This window comes from Pristiophorus japonicus, chromosome 8 (genome assembly GCF_044704955.1).
Source record: "Pristiophorus japonicus isolate sPriJap1 chromosome 8, sPriJap1.hap1, whole genome shotgun sequence".
In the NCBI taxonomy this organism is placed as follows: Eukaryota; Metazoa; Chordata; class Chondrichthyes; family Pristiophoridae; genus Pristiophorus; species Pristiophorus japonicus.
In genome coordinates this window covers 190,951,431-190,965,018 of record NC_091984.1, presented here as the reverse complement: position 1 = coordinate 190,965,018, position 13,588 = coordinate 190,951,431, and the positions used below count along the sequence as shown (strand labels likewise).

Genomic DNA, 13,588 nt, shown 5'->3' with positions numbered 1-13,588 from the left:
GGATATGGATGGGGAGAAAATAGCTCCAGTTCATCTCCTGATTGCCATTCGCTGGTAGAAATGTGCCTATGTAGATCTTGGACAAACACCGGGCCATGTTCAAGTATAATGCTCCCCCAGCCCTGGTCGATTCTCATCACACAAAGATGTCCAAGTAAGTGAGCTATCAAAGGATGACCCGTATTCAAGTAAGGAGTTAAAGCCAATATAAAGAGGCTCACCATTTGTGCTTCTATGCTTGTTCCTTCATTTAGCAACATTCCTAATCTCACTTTCTCTTTTGACATCAGAACTCCAATATCCTATTGCTAATGCTGCCTCTAAGAACCTCAGTTTACTCTTTTGTACACTTTTTCCCCCACAACCAAAGCCCAAGTCCACCCAAGACTTCAATATTGCTTTTACACCTTGAGACTGGGAGATTGTGCTTTTCCCTGCTCCAGCTGTCAATCTCTCGCTCACTTCCCTTTGAAAACCCAGGTTCTCTCAGTTTTATTTATCTATACTATGACGGTTGCTTCTCTGAACTTCCCTCTCTTGCTTCTTCTAAATTCACACATTTCTCTTCCTCTTTATATAGCGTTAAAATTCACCATCTACGCTGATTATTCCCTCGGACTCATAATTCAAACTCATCTCTCTCAAAATGTTTTTCCTTCTATAATTGTTAAGCATTATAATATAATACTTAAGGAAGGATATACTAGCTTTGGAAGGGGTACAGAGACGATTCACTAGGCTGATACCGGAGATGAGGGGGTTACCTTATGATGATACATTGAGGAGACTGGGTCTTTACTTGTTGGAGTTCAGAAGGATGAGGGGTGATCTTATAGAAACATTTAAAATAATGAAAGGGATAGACAAGATAGAGGCAGAGAGGTTGTTTCCACTGGTCGGGGAGACTAGAACTAGGGCGCACAGCCTCAAAATACGGGGGAGCCAATTTAAAACAGAGTTGAGAAGGAATTTCTTCTCCCAGAGGGTTGTGAATCTGTGGAATTCTCTGCCCAAGGAAGCAGTTGAGGCTAGCTCATTGAATATATTCAAATCACAGATAGGTAGATTTTTAACCAATAAGGGAATTAAGGGTTATGGGGAGCGGGTGGGTAAGTGGAGCCGAGTCCACGGCCAGATCAGCCGTGATCTTGTTGGGTGGCGGAGCAGGCTCGAGGGGCTAGATGGCCTACTCCTGTTCCTAATTCTTATGTTCTTATGTTCTTATTAATGTTGGGGAAGTCCAGAACCAGGGGTCACAGTTTAAGGATAAGGGGTAAGCCATTTAGGACCGAGATGAGGAGAAACTTCTTCACTCAGAGAGTGGTGAACCTGTGGAATTCTCTACCACAGAAAGTTGTTGAGGCCAATTCACTAAATATATTCAAAAAGGAGTTAGATGTAGTCCTTACTACTAGGGGGATCAAGGGGTATGGCGAGAAAGCAAGAATGGGGTACTGAAGTTGCATGTTCAGCCATGAACTCATTGAATGACAGTGCAGGCTCGAAGGGCCAATGACCTACTCCTGCACCTATTTTCTATATTTCTATTTAAAAGTTAGGCATCAAGACAACTTCCTGCTTCACTTCCTTATTTTTCCACTTTTTTTTTAACCTGCATCGGCATGGTGTCCTGCACTATAGACTTTAATTTCTTAACCTTAAAAATAAGCACTACATCTCCACAGCATTTGCAACTTTTAATGTCACAAAGTTGGCAAGATTATGGATAGTGATGCAAGGTCACGCTTACCTAGAAGGAGCAAGTTCCAACTGTCTAATTTCACAGCATACTTCATTTTGGTCGGTCAAAGGGTCAACTACACCCGCTGCTGTGTATTCAAGTGCAAGGATAGATCCAAGTTATTTCAACTATTACGCTATTCTCTTTAAAATAACCTGTATAGTACTGCGCAACATGAATGAAGCAATTTGCAATTGCCTAGACGTTTACATGGTTCTGACCATTTGATCCTCCTTTACAAGAGTTTTGGATTAGTGATACTTTTTCTTTACAATCCCTGCTATACATCTTACCTCCTTTTCCATAGAAATCTGATGTTTCTTCGCCAGCTTCTCCAGTTCAATGGATGCATTGTTACATTGGGTCTCTACTTCCTTCTCCAACTTCAGACGATGCTCGTCCATCTCGGCCTTCAACTTATTCTCTAAAGCCATCAGCTGCTTCTGGTGCTGTCTTCGCATCCGCTTGTAGCCCGACATCTGTTCACGTAACTCGTTTTCCTGTTCATGCTCATGGATCTGTCTTGTAACCTAGTACCAAGAATAAAATGACAATCTGATGACCAATTACGTCTATTAAAAAAATAGTGGAAGTGTATGATAAAAATGGAACATTTTTGGTTATGTTACATTATTTAGTACATTCTTTCCTGATAGACATTGCACACAGAGTTAAATAAAGTTATTGCTAGTTGTTACTGCAAGCTGTTGGGAATGTACATTACAGTCTGGCTAATATCTATAACTCAGGGAAAGCCAAAGATATCAGGAAGTCCTTGATGTACATGACTTGTATTTAGATGGGCACCTACATAGTATTTGGCATAGATTGATGGATCAAGCCTTTACCATTAATTTCAACTATCCGATCTGACTGCAGTCCTGGGGGTCCTTTGGCATATTTGGTTTAATTGATTGACAGCTGCATCTGAGGTGAAGACGGGGATTGCATTTGAGGGGGGTGGGGCAGGATCCATTTTTATTTTTGTAGCCCCTTTTACAGACACATCAATGAAAAGGAACTTTGAATTGTCAGCTTCTTTGGCTGCCTGTACTCAACTCACCAGTCAATCTGAACCTAGCAGAGAAGTGAGACTGTTTCAGGGAACAATTTTACATTTGCACAGGAGGATCATCTTTGCTGTTTTGACATTGAGAATGTAAAGTTTAAGTTAATGTAAGTTGGCCTGTTTATATTGCATATTGTTCATTTACCTGTTCAATGCTAAATAAATGTGTCAATTGGTTTATAGCTTGAGTCCAAGTGTGGTAGTGTGAATATTCTTCCACATATACAAGACAAGATCATCAGATAGCAGTACAATATATACTGCAGTAAGCTTGAGTACAGTAGCAACGGTTTTGTTTTAAGACTCCTGGGTCTTGTTACATTTAATTACATATTGGGAAAATAAATGTACACTCTGGATCGTAGGAGATGATAGAGTATTCAAACAGGCTCATTTAGACAGACTGTGAAAATTCACAGACCCCCAAGTCAAGGCTGCTACGTGCTGCTCAGCATGTTGCATTAACTCATCAATCAACTTGACATTTTCGGACCTTGGGTAGCGAGCCAATAAAACGTTAAAAGACTTTCAATTGAGCCAATAAGATCAAAGAAGGCGAGTTCTTTTCTGTAAATTGATCCAGGTATAAAGTACAACCATTTTGACCATGTGTCTCAGTAAGACAAAGAAACGGCCAATCAGCCAGCAGTTTGTTACTCTCTGCTGAGATTAAAAAGTTAAAACTATCATCGGAGTTCGTATTTCATTGGAAATTAAGAGATCTAACAATTTTGGCGCTGCGAACAGGATCGCTGAGGAAAGAAACTGAATTTTGAACATCGGACCTATATCTTGAGGTAAGGACTCCTCTTTTTTTAAAAAAAGTCCTCGGTCAAAAGTCTAAATTCGCCTCTCCTTCCAAGCGATTCCGAAAGCCTCCGGTTTGCGAACCCTCCGGTTGGTAGTCGGCTCGAGGTCCCATAGACGTCTAAACTTCGGCGGTGTGTTAGTTAATTAATCACCGACCTATTGATCGGCTAGCAGGCTTACGACTCGAGACCCCAGTAAAGAACTCAGTAAAGAAATGGCAGCAGGAGAAAAAGGCAAAGAATTGCCGACAACTGTTAAAGGTGGACAGGCATCATCTCAAGTTTCGCTAGATTTAATTCTCGAACAGTTGAAAGAAGACAGAGAGCAACAATTCAACTTATCTAAAACCTGTATTAAGATCGAACAAAAGTACGGAACCTCCAAAGGACAATGGTCCTTGGACGAGATTAAAAGGGTCTGGGGAAAAACGACCCGTATGAAAAATAAAGAGCAAACTAGATGGTCCCTAGAGGTTATGGGCCAGATCCGAAACTGGAATGAAATTATAATGCGTTCCCAACATGATCGAGAACTGACCAGTACAAAGGATCAATTGCAAGCAGTTTGTGCACAGCTGCGACAGAAAAAGCTTGAACTTGAAAAGCTGGAAACGGAAGTTAAAGATCTTAAAGGTGAAATTAAAGAATGGAAAAAATCATTAGATCAAGAGACAGTAATAGGAAAAGGAAAATGTATTGATCAATTCCCAGGGTACCCATGTTTGGATAAATTAAAAGCGCAAACCCGAAGACACGACTGAGGAATAGATACGGTTTCTGAATCCTCCGACAATACAGTGTCGGAGGATGATGAAGAATTAGTGGTGCGCTTTGCCCCATTTAAAAAAAAGACGAGTTGTAATCAAATCAGAAGAGACTGCGGATGAGGGCGGAACCATGCAGAATACTTAGTTCATGCTCCGGCAGACCCAGAGAAAATTGATAAATGGTCCAAGGAATTGCCCAATCCAAAGAAAGGGGGAGTAAAAACGTGGGACCAATTGGACCGCTTAAGAAATATATATCAACTTCATCCCTGGGACGGAGTGCAAATTTTGACCATAATGGTGCCAAAAACACAGGGAAGAAAATTGCACGACAAGGTAGATGAAGCTTTGGGGCAGAATGAGCAAGAATTAGACGCAGGATGGGAGGCGATTAAACACTGGCTGCAAAAGCCTTCAGTCCAGCTAAGACAGACTGGGGAAAAATTGCAGCTTGCCAACAGAAAGGAACAGAGGAGGTCCTGGAGTATGATGAGCGGTTTAGATGCACGTGGCTAGAACATTCGGGTATGAATAATACGGATGAGGAAATAGATGAACAAGTGTTTGGACCCCTGAAAGCAGCTTTTGTGGCAGGTCTAAAGCCAGAACTGTCCAAAATGCTTAAGGTAGTGTTACCGGACTGGGAAGGTAGAGGAACTACCTTTGCAGCATTGGTGGATCGATGTAACCAATTAGATCGGGATATGGGAGCTAAAGTCCGAGCTGTACAGGCTATGGGATGGAAATCCCAGGATTCCGATAAACAGTCATTCGGAAAATTACCCGGAAAATGTCATTATTGTGGGAAAGAAGGCCACTGGGCCAAGACGTGCAGGGCAAAACAGAAAGGTCGTGGCTGGGGAAGAGGACACAGCCAGGGATACAATTCAGCCAACAAGCCAGGCTTGTCACAAGATAACGACCTCATAGAAGCATTTAAACGACTGACAATACAACAACAGAAGGAGTTACTTGGGATAGCAAAAAACGATTAGAGCCCACCCTGGCCTCCCTCCTCGCACTAATACAACAAAGGGGAGATGGGATATATATATAACTGTGAGGGTGGGCGATAAGGATGTGGACTGTCTTTTAGACACAGGGGCGGAATTAACATGCTTACCCCTACAATATGGAGACTTTTTGCCGTTGGATGGTAGGGCACATACAGCCTATGGAGTTGGGGGCCATAAAATGGAAATTAAAAGGACAACACCGGTACTTATAGGGCTGGGTCCACATGAACTAACGACGCCGGTCTGGATAGGCCCAGTAGATCAGCCCCTTTTGGGAATGGACGTTCCAATCCAAATAGATTCATCGTTGCATTTCGAGGATGGTCGGGTGACATGGTCAATTAGAACTTTGAAGAAAGAAGAATTGAAGGAACACCCGATATGGGCTAAAGATAAGAACGATTGTGGCCTACTCCAGATGGAGCCTGCGTCATTTACAGGGACCAAGCCTCCATGCACTAAACAGTATCCCATCAGTCCAACTGCCATCGCGGGAATCTTACCGGTTATTCAGCAATTGGAGAAACAAGGGATGTTTATTAAAACGCATAGCTCCTCCAATAGCCCCGTGTGGCCGGTACAGAAATCTAATGAGACTTGGCGTTTGACTGTCAATTATAAGAAAGCTAACCAGTGTATTGATCAAAAAGCTCCTTTGGTCGCAGATCCCTCCACCATTTTTAATGCCCTCAAACCGGAACATAAATATTTCTCGGTTATAGATATGGCCAACGGATTTTGATCGGTGCCTCTGGCACCGGAGGTTCGACAGTGGTTTGCTTTCACTGTCCAAGGACAACAGTATACTTGTACCCGGTAACCGCAGGGTTTCCACAACAGCCCTACGGTATTCCACATGGCTTTACAAAGCCATTTGCGAGAATTACCTCCCGTCATCCACAGTCATCCAATATGTAGACGATATCCTGCTAGCTTCAAACACGGAAGAACAGCATGAACAAGATTTACGAGCTTTGCTGGACCACCTTCGGCTGAAAGGACATAAAGCCAGCATCGACAAAGCACAAATATTCCAAGAAGAGGTTGTATACCTGGGACAAAAGATTTCACAAGGAAAGAGAGAACTTAGCCAGGATAGAACTGCAGCCATTCGGACTGCTAAAAAACCCACCACTATTCAGGAACTAAGGTATTTTTTGGGATTGTGTAACTTTAACAGAAATTGGATTGACTCCTTCACACAGCTTGCTCAGCCACTGAATGATATTTTAAAGGGGAAACGTGCCTCTAAAGAAGCCATCACCCTCACTAAAGAACAGCAAGAGGCCTTCCCGAGTTTGAAAAAGGCTTTGTATTCGGCACCGGCTCTGGGAATCCCCGACAGTGGTAAGCCATTTACCCTGTTTGTTCATGAGAAAGGAGGATATATGATAGCTATACTGACACAAGAACATGCGGATCGGCAAAGACCTATTGGCTATTATTCGGCAAAACTGGATGCGGTAGCCCTCGGATGGGGAAGTTGCCTAAGGGCCATGGAAGCTACATGTCGAGCGGTAATGATCACTGCGGGTCTAGTCCTCGACCAAAAGCTGATTGTCAAGTGTCCCCACACCTTAAACGCTTTGCTGTCTATGAATAGAATGTCTCAGGTGATGGCAGCTAGATGGACCCGCTGGACAGCAGTTTTGGAAGCTCCTAATCTCCATATCGTCCGGGCCAGCCCGGTTAATCCCGCAACTATGCTCCCGATGTCAGAATCGAGGGAGCAAGAGGGGGGAGAATGTGAAGAGCATGACTGCATGGAGATTTTAAAAGAAACAGAAGAAGCAGCCTTAGCAGCAGAGGAGCCTCTGCACAACCCAGACCTCATCCTGTTTACAGATGGTTCCTCCTTTGTTGACAATGGTACCAGAAAAGCAGGATGAGCAGTTACAACCTTATATGAGGTAGTGGCAAAAGGACGTTTACCCTCAGGAACGTCAGCACAACGGGCAGAGTTACGGGCCCTGTCAGAAGCATGTCAAATAGCAGAAGGACAGACAGCTAATATCTACACAGATTCGCGTTATGCTTTTGGAGTCGCTCACGACTTTGGTATGTTATGGCGGAAAAGAGGATTCCTCACTGCTGCTGGTACACCTATCCGAAATGGAAAAGAAGTCTGAGACTTACTGGAGGCCATACAATTACCTCAAGAAGTGTCCATTCTGAAGTGTAAGGACCAAGGAAAATACCACAGAAGCACAGGGAAATGCCCTAGCCGACCAGGCAGCTAAAGATGCCGCCTCACAGGGCGTTCCTCCAGAAGAACCAACACAGATGTGCAGATTGAAAGCACTCAGGACTCTGACTCAAGATCTTCAAACAATGCAAAGCGAGTGCTCCAGAGAGGAAAAATGGACATGGATTGAGGCAGGAATTAAGCTATGCGAAGATGGTGTCTGGAGACAAAGAGTTACTGACAAGCCAGTCGCGCCACAAGCGCTTATGCCTTTTTTTTAGCCCAACAGATCCACTCGTGGGGACACTTGGCCTCACAACAGATGACGGCACGGTTCCAGAAAAGCTGGTGGGGTCGGGGATTTAAAAAACATGCCCAGCTGGTAACAGACCGCTGTGTGGTCTGCCAGAAAAATAATTCTGGACCCATCACGGTAATGCCCCAACTGAGGCCCCCTACCCTTGTCGGACCATTCCAGCATCTGCAGGTTGATTATATATCTCTTCCTTCATGCCAAGGATACACTAACATTCTTGTCATGGTCGACAGATTCTCTAGATGGGTAGAAGCTGTCCCAACTAAAAGAGCCACAGCCAATCACACTGCAAAGGTCTTGTGTAAGGATTACATTCCCCGATGGGGAGTCCCGAGTAGCATTGACTCAGATCAGGAAACACACTTCACAGGTGCTGTCTGCCAAGAAGTCTGTAGGTTACTGAACATTACGTGGGATTTACACTGTCCTTATCATCCACAATCATCAGGACAAGTAGAGCGAATGAATCGAACTCTGAAACAACGACTTGCCAAATATCACCAAGAAGGAACACCATGGCCCCAGGCACTACCAATAGTGCTATGTAGCATTAGGGCAACCCCGAACAGAACTACAGGTCTAAGCCCATTTGAAATTATAACAGGAAGACCCATGTCGCAGCCAGGAACTATCGATTTACGGAAAGCTGATGTTCACTTAATGAGTGACACTTTGTTATCATAGTCAGAACTTAACCAATGCTATTAGTTCTGTTTCCCGACAGGTATCGGCAGCTTGGGGTAATCCACCCGAAGGAGGACACGACATCATCCCGGGAGTCTGGATCCATGTGAAAAAGTTGCATAAAGAACCTTTGGGTGCCAAGTGGGAGGGACCTTATCAAGTGTTATTGACCACCCAGGCAGGTGTTAAAGTCCAAGGAAAGAAAGCCTGGATCCACGCTTCACACGTTAAACGAGCACCCGTAACTGAAGCTGAAATCTAATAAGGACAATTACATTTTGCAAAAATGTATAAATTTACTGTAGTATTGATTGTAGGTATTCTAGGCATAGGCCTACTTCTTACTAGCCGACCCTCTGCACCAAAGGGAAATAGTAGGGTAGCAAGGGAATTACATGTAAATACCTTTTACTTTTATATTGCTTGTGTATGTTATGCTTAAGGAAAGGTGGTTTACTGGTTGAATTAAGATATTGATTTGGATTAAATTGGAATAAGATTAATTAACCTACTAAAACCAGACTTCCATTGTGGCCACGATGGAACTCGGGTTGGTGTAAATTTGTGTGGAAGCTACTAGTCCGGACATGTGGCGAAACACATCAACAAATTTTAGAAGGAAACTCTATTAACATGTATGAAATTATTTTGTAGAATGTTTAACCAGTGATACCTGATGTTTTATGATTCAGTTTGTGAAAGAATCAAAGGGGGGATTGATAGAGAATTCAAACAGGCTCATTTAGACAGACTGTGAAAATTCACAGAACCCCAAGTCAAGGCTGCTACGTGCTGCTCAGCATGTTGCATTAACTCATCAATCAACTTGACATTTTCGGACCTTGGGTAGCGAGCCAATAAAACGTTAAAAGACTTTCAATTGAGCCAATAAGGTCAAAGAAGGCGAGTTCTTTTCTGTAAATTGATCCAGGTATAAAGTACAACCATTTTGACCATGTGTCTCAGTAAGACAAAGAAACTGGCAATCAGCCAGCAGTTTGTTACACTCTGCTGAGATTAAAAAGTTAAAACTACCATCGGAGTTCATATTTCATTGGAAATTAAGAGATCACAACAGAGATGCCAAACCTGCTTACAGGAACGGTCACTGATGATGCACACAATGATATATCTAGCATTAAAAATCCCAAAGTTTAATAGTTTCCTCTTCACGCTCATGGATCTGTCCTGTAATCGATTACCAAGGAGTGAATTATTGTAAAGAGATCACTAATGACCACTATTTAAAAGAAAACCAGCATGCTTTTTAAACAAATACTATTAGCTGGCAATGCAATCACATGGTTTGGCATTCAGTATTTTTTTAATAATGTCACAACCTTATTTTTGTATCGGTGCTACATTCCATATAGAATTAACAAGCAACCCATGATCTTTTGCTAAGTAAAATACAAAACATCAAAGTATGAAATAGAAATTCCCGTTAGTGGAACAAACCAAATTTGCTCCTTAAAATCAATATTGCACATCTACTTGGAGATCACTTAGCCAAAAGGGAAGAGGAATATCTATGAAAGTTTCAAACGGTTTTGGCCCACGACAAACTAAAACCCTATCACACTTTTTCCAACAGAAGTTCCAGCCAAAATACTGTAAAGCTTCTGCATTACATTTTGGGTTCCAGGACAGCAGCGTTCATAGTCCCACAACTTTCATACACCGCTCGCTCACATTTACCTCCCAATTTGCGGTCACACTAACTTTAGGCCATTAGACATTTAATATTTGTGTGCAAAAGTGATTTTTATATCTGCATAAACTAGGTAACATACATGTACAAGGGGAGGGGAGGTACCAAATCTAAAACAGCTCTGGACTCAAATATTATAGGTCTCCATGCATTAATGTTTAGTCATCCAGAATTGGTCATCAGCCTTGGCTCAGTGGTGGCATTCTCACCTGAGTTACAAGGTTGTGGATTCAAGTCCCAAGGACAGATTGATCCATGAATAGAATGTGCGAGAGTACAAAAGTTTGTTTCAAAATATGGGGAAATAAACTAGCATGTGTCACATGCATATATCCTCTCATACGGCACTGGAGTAAATGACTGCCACATGGATTGATGCTGCCTGGTGTCACATATTCCAATGTCAAAAACATCACTACGGTGCAGCAGCCACATGGTTCCCCCAGAATAGTTAATCAGCCAGCTAAATTCTGGTGTGTGGAGGATACTAATTACAAAGAATTTTATTAGTCAGGCTATTTAATTTCCCAGAGTTAAATGCATTAGACCACTGGGTGGCGCCAACCCCCAGTTTTAGTACAATATCTCGCTTCTTATCTGTCTATTTATATTACAACACACGATGAGCTGATGCATATTGTCTACGAATCTTATATTTTTAAAAATCACAAGTTGGCCATTTCTGTATTTTTATTTTTGTGCAACACATGGAACATATGTTTGAGAAATTAGGAGGAAAGTACAGTCACTTATGTAAGCAATGTTATATTAGTTTAAAAATAAGCAACTACAATTTTAGTTTTAGCACTTGCTCTACAGTTTAATCGTTTTACCTAAAAATGCTGCATGCAAATTGTATGCTTCCATATTCATTACGGAAAAGTGCAAGCCCACTTTGTAAGGAAAAGTTAAGTGATGTGGAGCAACAATTCAAATTTAAAAAGCTGACAAAATAAGAGTCGAGTGATTTTAACAAGCTGAGGTTTAAGAAATATTCCCATTTTAAAACACATATGCAAATGTGAATTCTCAATTTGTAGCAATAAAGTGCTAGACTCCTGTTCAGAGTAATGGTGTTCAAATCAGTCTAGACAGAAAATCAAATCGGATTTCCCTCAGTAGATGAATTTTAACTAGCTCTCATCCAAACTAATGTTAAATGAACATTTTGCGAATATGAAAAACTGGAAGTAGTAGTCTGTCTCCATCTTTCAGGAATAATCATCAGCAGGTTAATTAATAATCAAATAGTGACAACAGCCTTAGCGAACTCTACAGCTAGACTGTCCTCAGCTTTTTGATATCCACCCTAAACCTCCAAGTAGAATTTGCACAAAATGTCTATTCTTGGAGTGGTCTGGATAAGCAATTTTGTAAAAATGTAAAGTGTGACAAACAAGTCCAAAAATATCTTACATTGGAGATTTACTATGTTTTTGAGGAGGTGTTACACAGGGTGATAGGTATAAGTACTGAATGAAGGAAAAGGAAGTTAAAATACTAAAAATAGACCATTACCTAAAGATGGCAGCAAAACCTGAAAAATGTATTTTTTTTTAATTCCTTTCTATAATTCTGTATCCTATATGGAAATTTGAACATTTGAAACAACACAACTATAAGTAAATGGGTCAGTAGTTGTGACACAGAACTAATTCTATCTTAATGCATAGTGCCAACCAATATGGTTATGCCTGCTGGACACAGGAGTTTCCCATTTTGTATCTACAAAAAAAACATTTATTAACTAGTCTATCTATATAATTACTCAAGCCAACCTAACCAGCAGAAAAGCAAATATAAAAGAGGCAAGTTGGCAACACTAGCATGATGGGCACACAATTTCTTAAAGCCAAACAGTAAGCAACTGCAGTAATATCTGTATGAATAGATGAAAATAGCACAGCTGTATTGGAAAATAAAAATTGTTTCAAAAATAGGTAGGTAAAATGGGTGAGGCTAACATTTCCCAGCATACAAAGAGTAAGATTCTCCTTTACAGCACCAGGATGCAAGAGTTTGTTGGGGCAGAATCCCCTATTGTAAAAATAGAACATAAGCTGCTGACATCATTTCATTCATTCATTTTGATTGGCAAAAAAATGTGAGCGGTCTAATTTTGAGAGAAGGTTTTCTGCCCTTCAGAGCTTTTACATTCAGTACTGAAAAGGAAAATCCATCTACCCCAAAGTACTTCCACTATTAGAAAGCTAGACTTTTAACAGAGTAACAATATATTTTCAGTCGTTCATAAATCTACCGAACAAATCAAAACTTCAATGCTACAGGAACCGAGGTGGCTCAAGTCCACAGTGTATGCATTTCACAAGCTCCTGCATGATCAAACTAAAATTAACCATTTCCTTAGCCAATGGCATATTCGAAACCACAATTGTGTCAAATGCTTCCAACAGTAGTGACTTATAGAAGGTGCAATAAGTGTGCCTGAAACAAGTGAAGTTATACAACAGTTAAAACATGAAGAACAGAATGTGAAACCAGATGTACTATGGTATATACAATCAACCCACAAGCCATAAAACTGATTGAGCTGCACTACAGTCTCAAACGGCTATTTACAACACATGAAGGATCATTTTAACATAGCAACCTGGTTTACTTCTTCAGAACTGGCAAACTGCTACTTCTAGAGAAACCCAACAAGAGGACCTTAATGAAAGAGGAACTTTTAAGTTTAATTTTTAAAAATCATAACAGATCTCAATCGATTTGAGCATCCTAGTGTTAATAAGGTCCTGAAATAAAATATTTTTCAACTTCATAAATTATTATAATGCAAATTATTTTACTGCAATAAACCACTCACGTTCACAATACTCAAGTAGGATCTGGAATAAATATTCTGCAAGTTAACATTACATGGCCTTCCTTCAACATAGAATAGTAACCTAGATGTATATACATAAATGTGTATACACACTGAAATACTGTATACTTGCTTTCAGGTTCACATTTGTTACAATGAGAGCAGGCCATCTCACTGCTTCAACAGATTACCCATTAGAGATTAAATTAAGTCTCTGCAACCATAAACCCTCTGAACAATTTGAATATTTTCAATGCTGAGGCACTGCTCCATTCATTTAACCATTTCAAAATATTTAAATAAAGACAAAAGCCTCACAGATCTTTTGTTTTATGAATAATAAAATATGCCAGCTTAGTTACAATTAGTGACTGAAAGAAAAAAAAATATGCTTCGACTCAAAAGATTAATGTGATTATCTAGCATGGGCGGTCACTGCAGGAAAAAAAATGAAACATTCAAA

The 13,588-nt window shown here is 40.9% G+C and overlaps 1 protein-coding gene across 8 annotated transcripts in view; it reads right to left on the bottom strand.

Annotated features, from left to right (window-relative positions):
• taok3a (TAO kinase 3a) overlaps positions 1–13,588 on the bottom strand; it is a 207,590-nt gene that overhangs the window by 41,427 nt on the left and 152,575 nt on the right. For all 8 annotated transcript variants that reach the window (XM_070887693.1, XM_070887690.1, XM_070887689.1 and 5 more), the window contains one exon: positions 2,035–2,271. In XM_070887693.1, the coding sequence (XP_070743794.1) occupies positions 2,035–2,271 (237 nt within the window). The remainder of the gene's footprint in view (positions 1–2,034; positions 2,272–13,588) is intronic.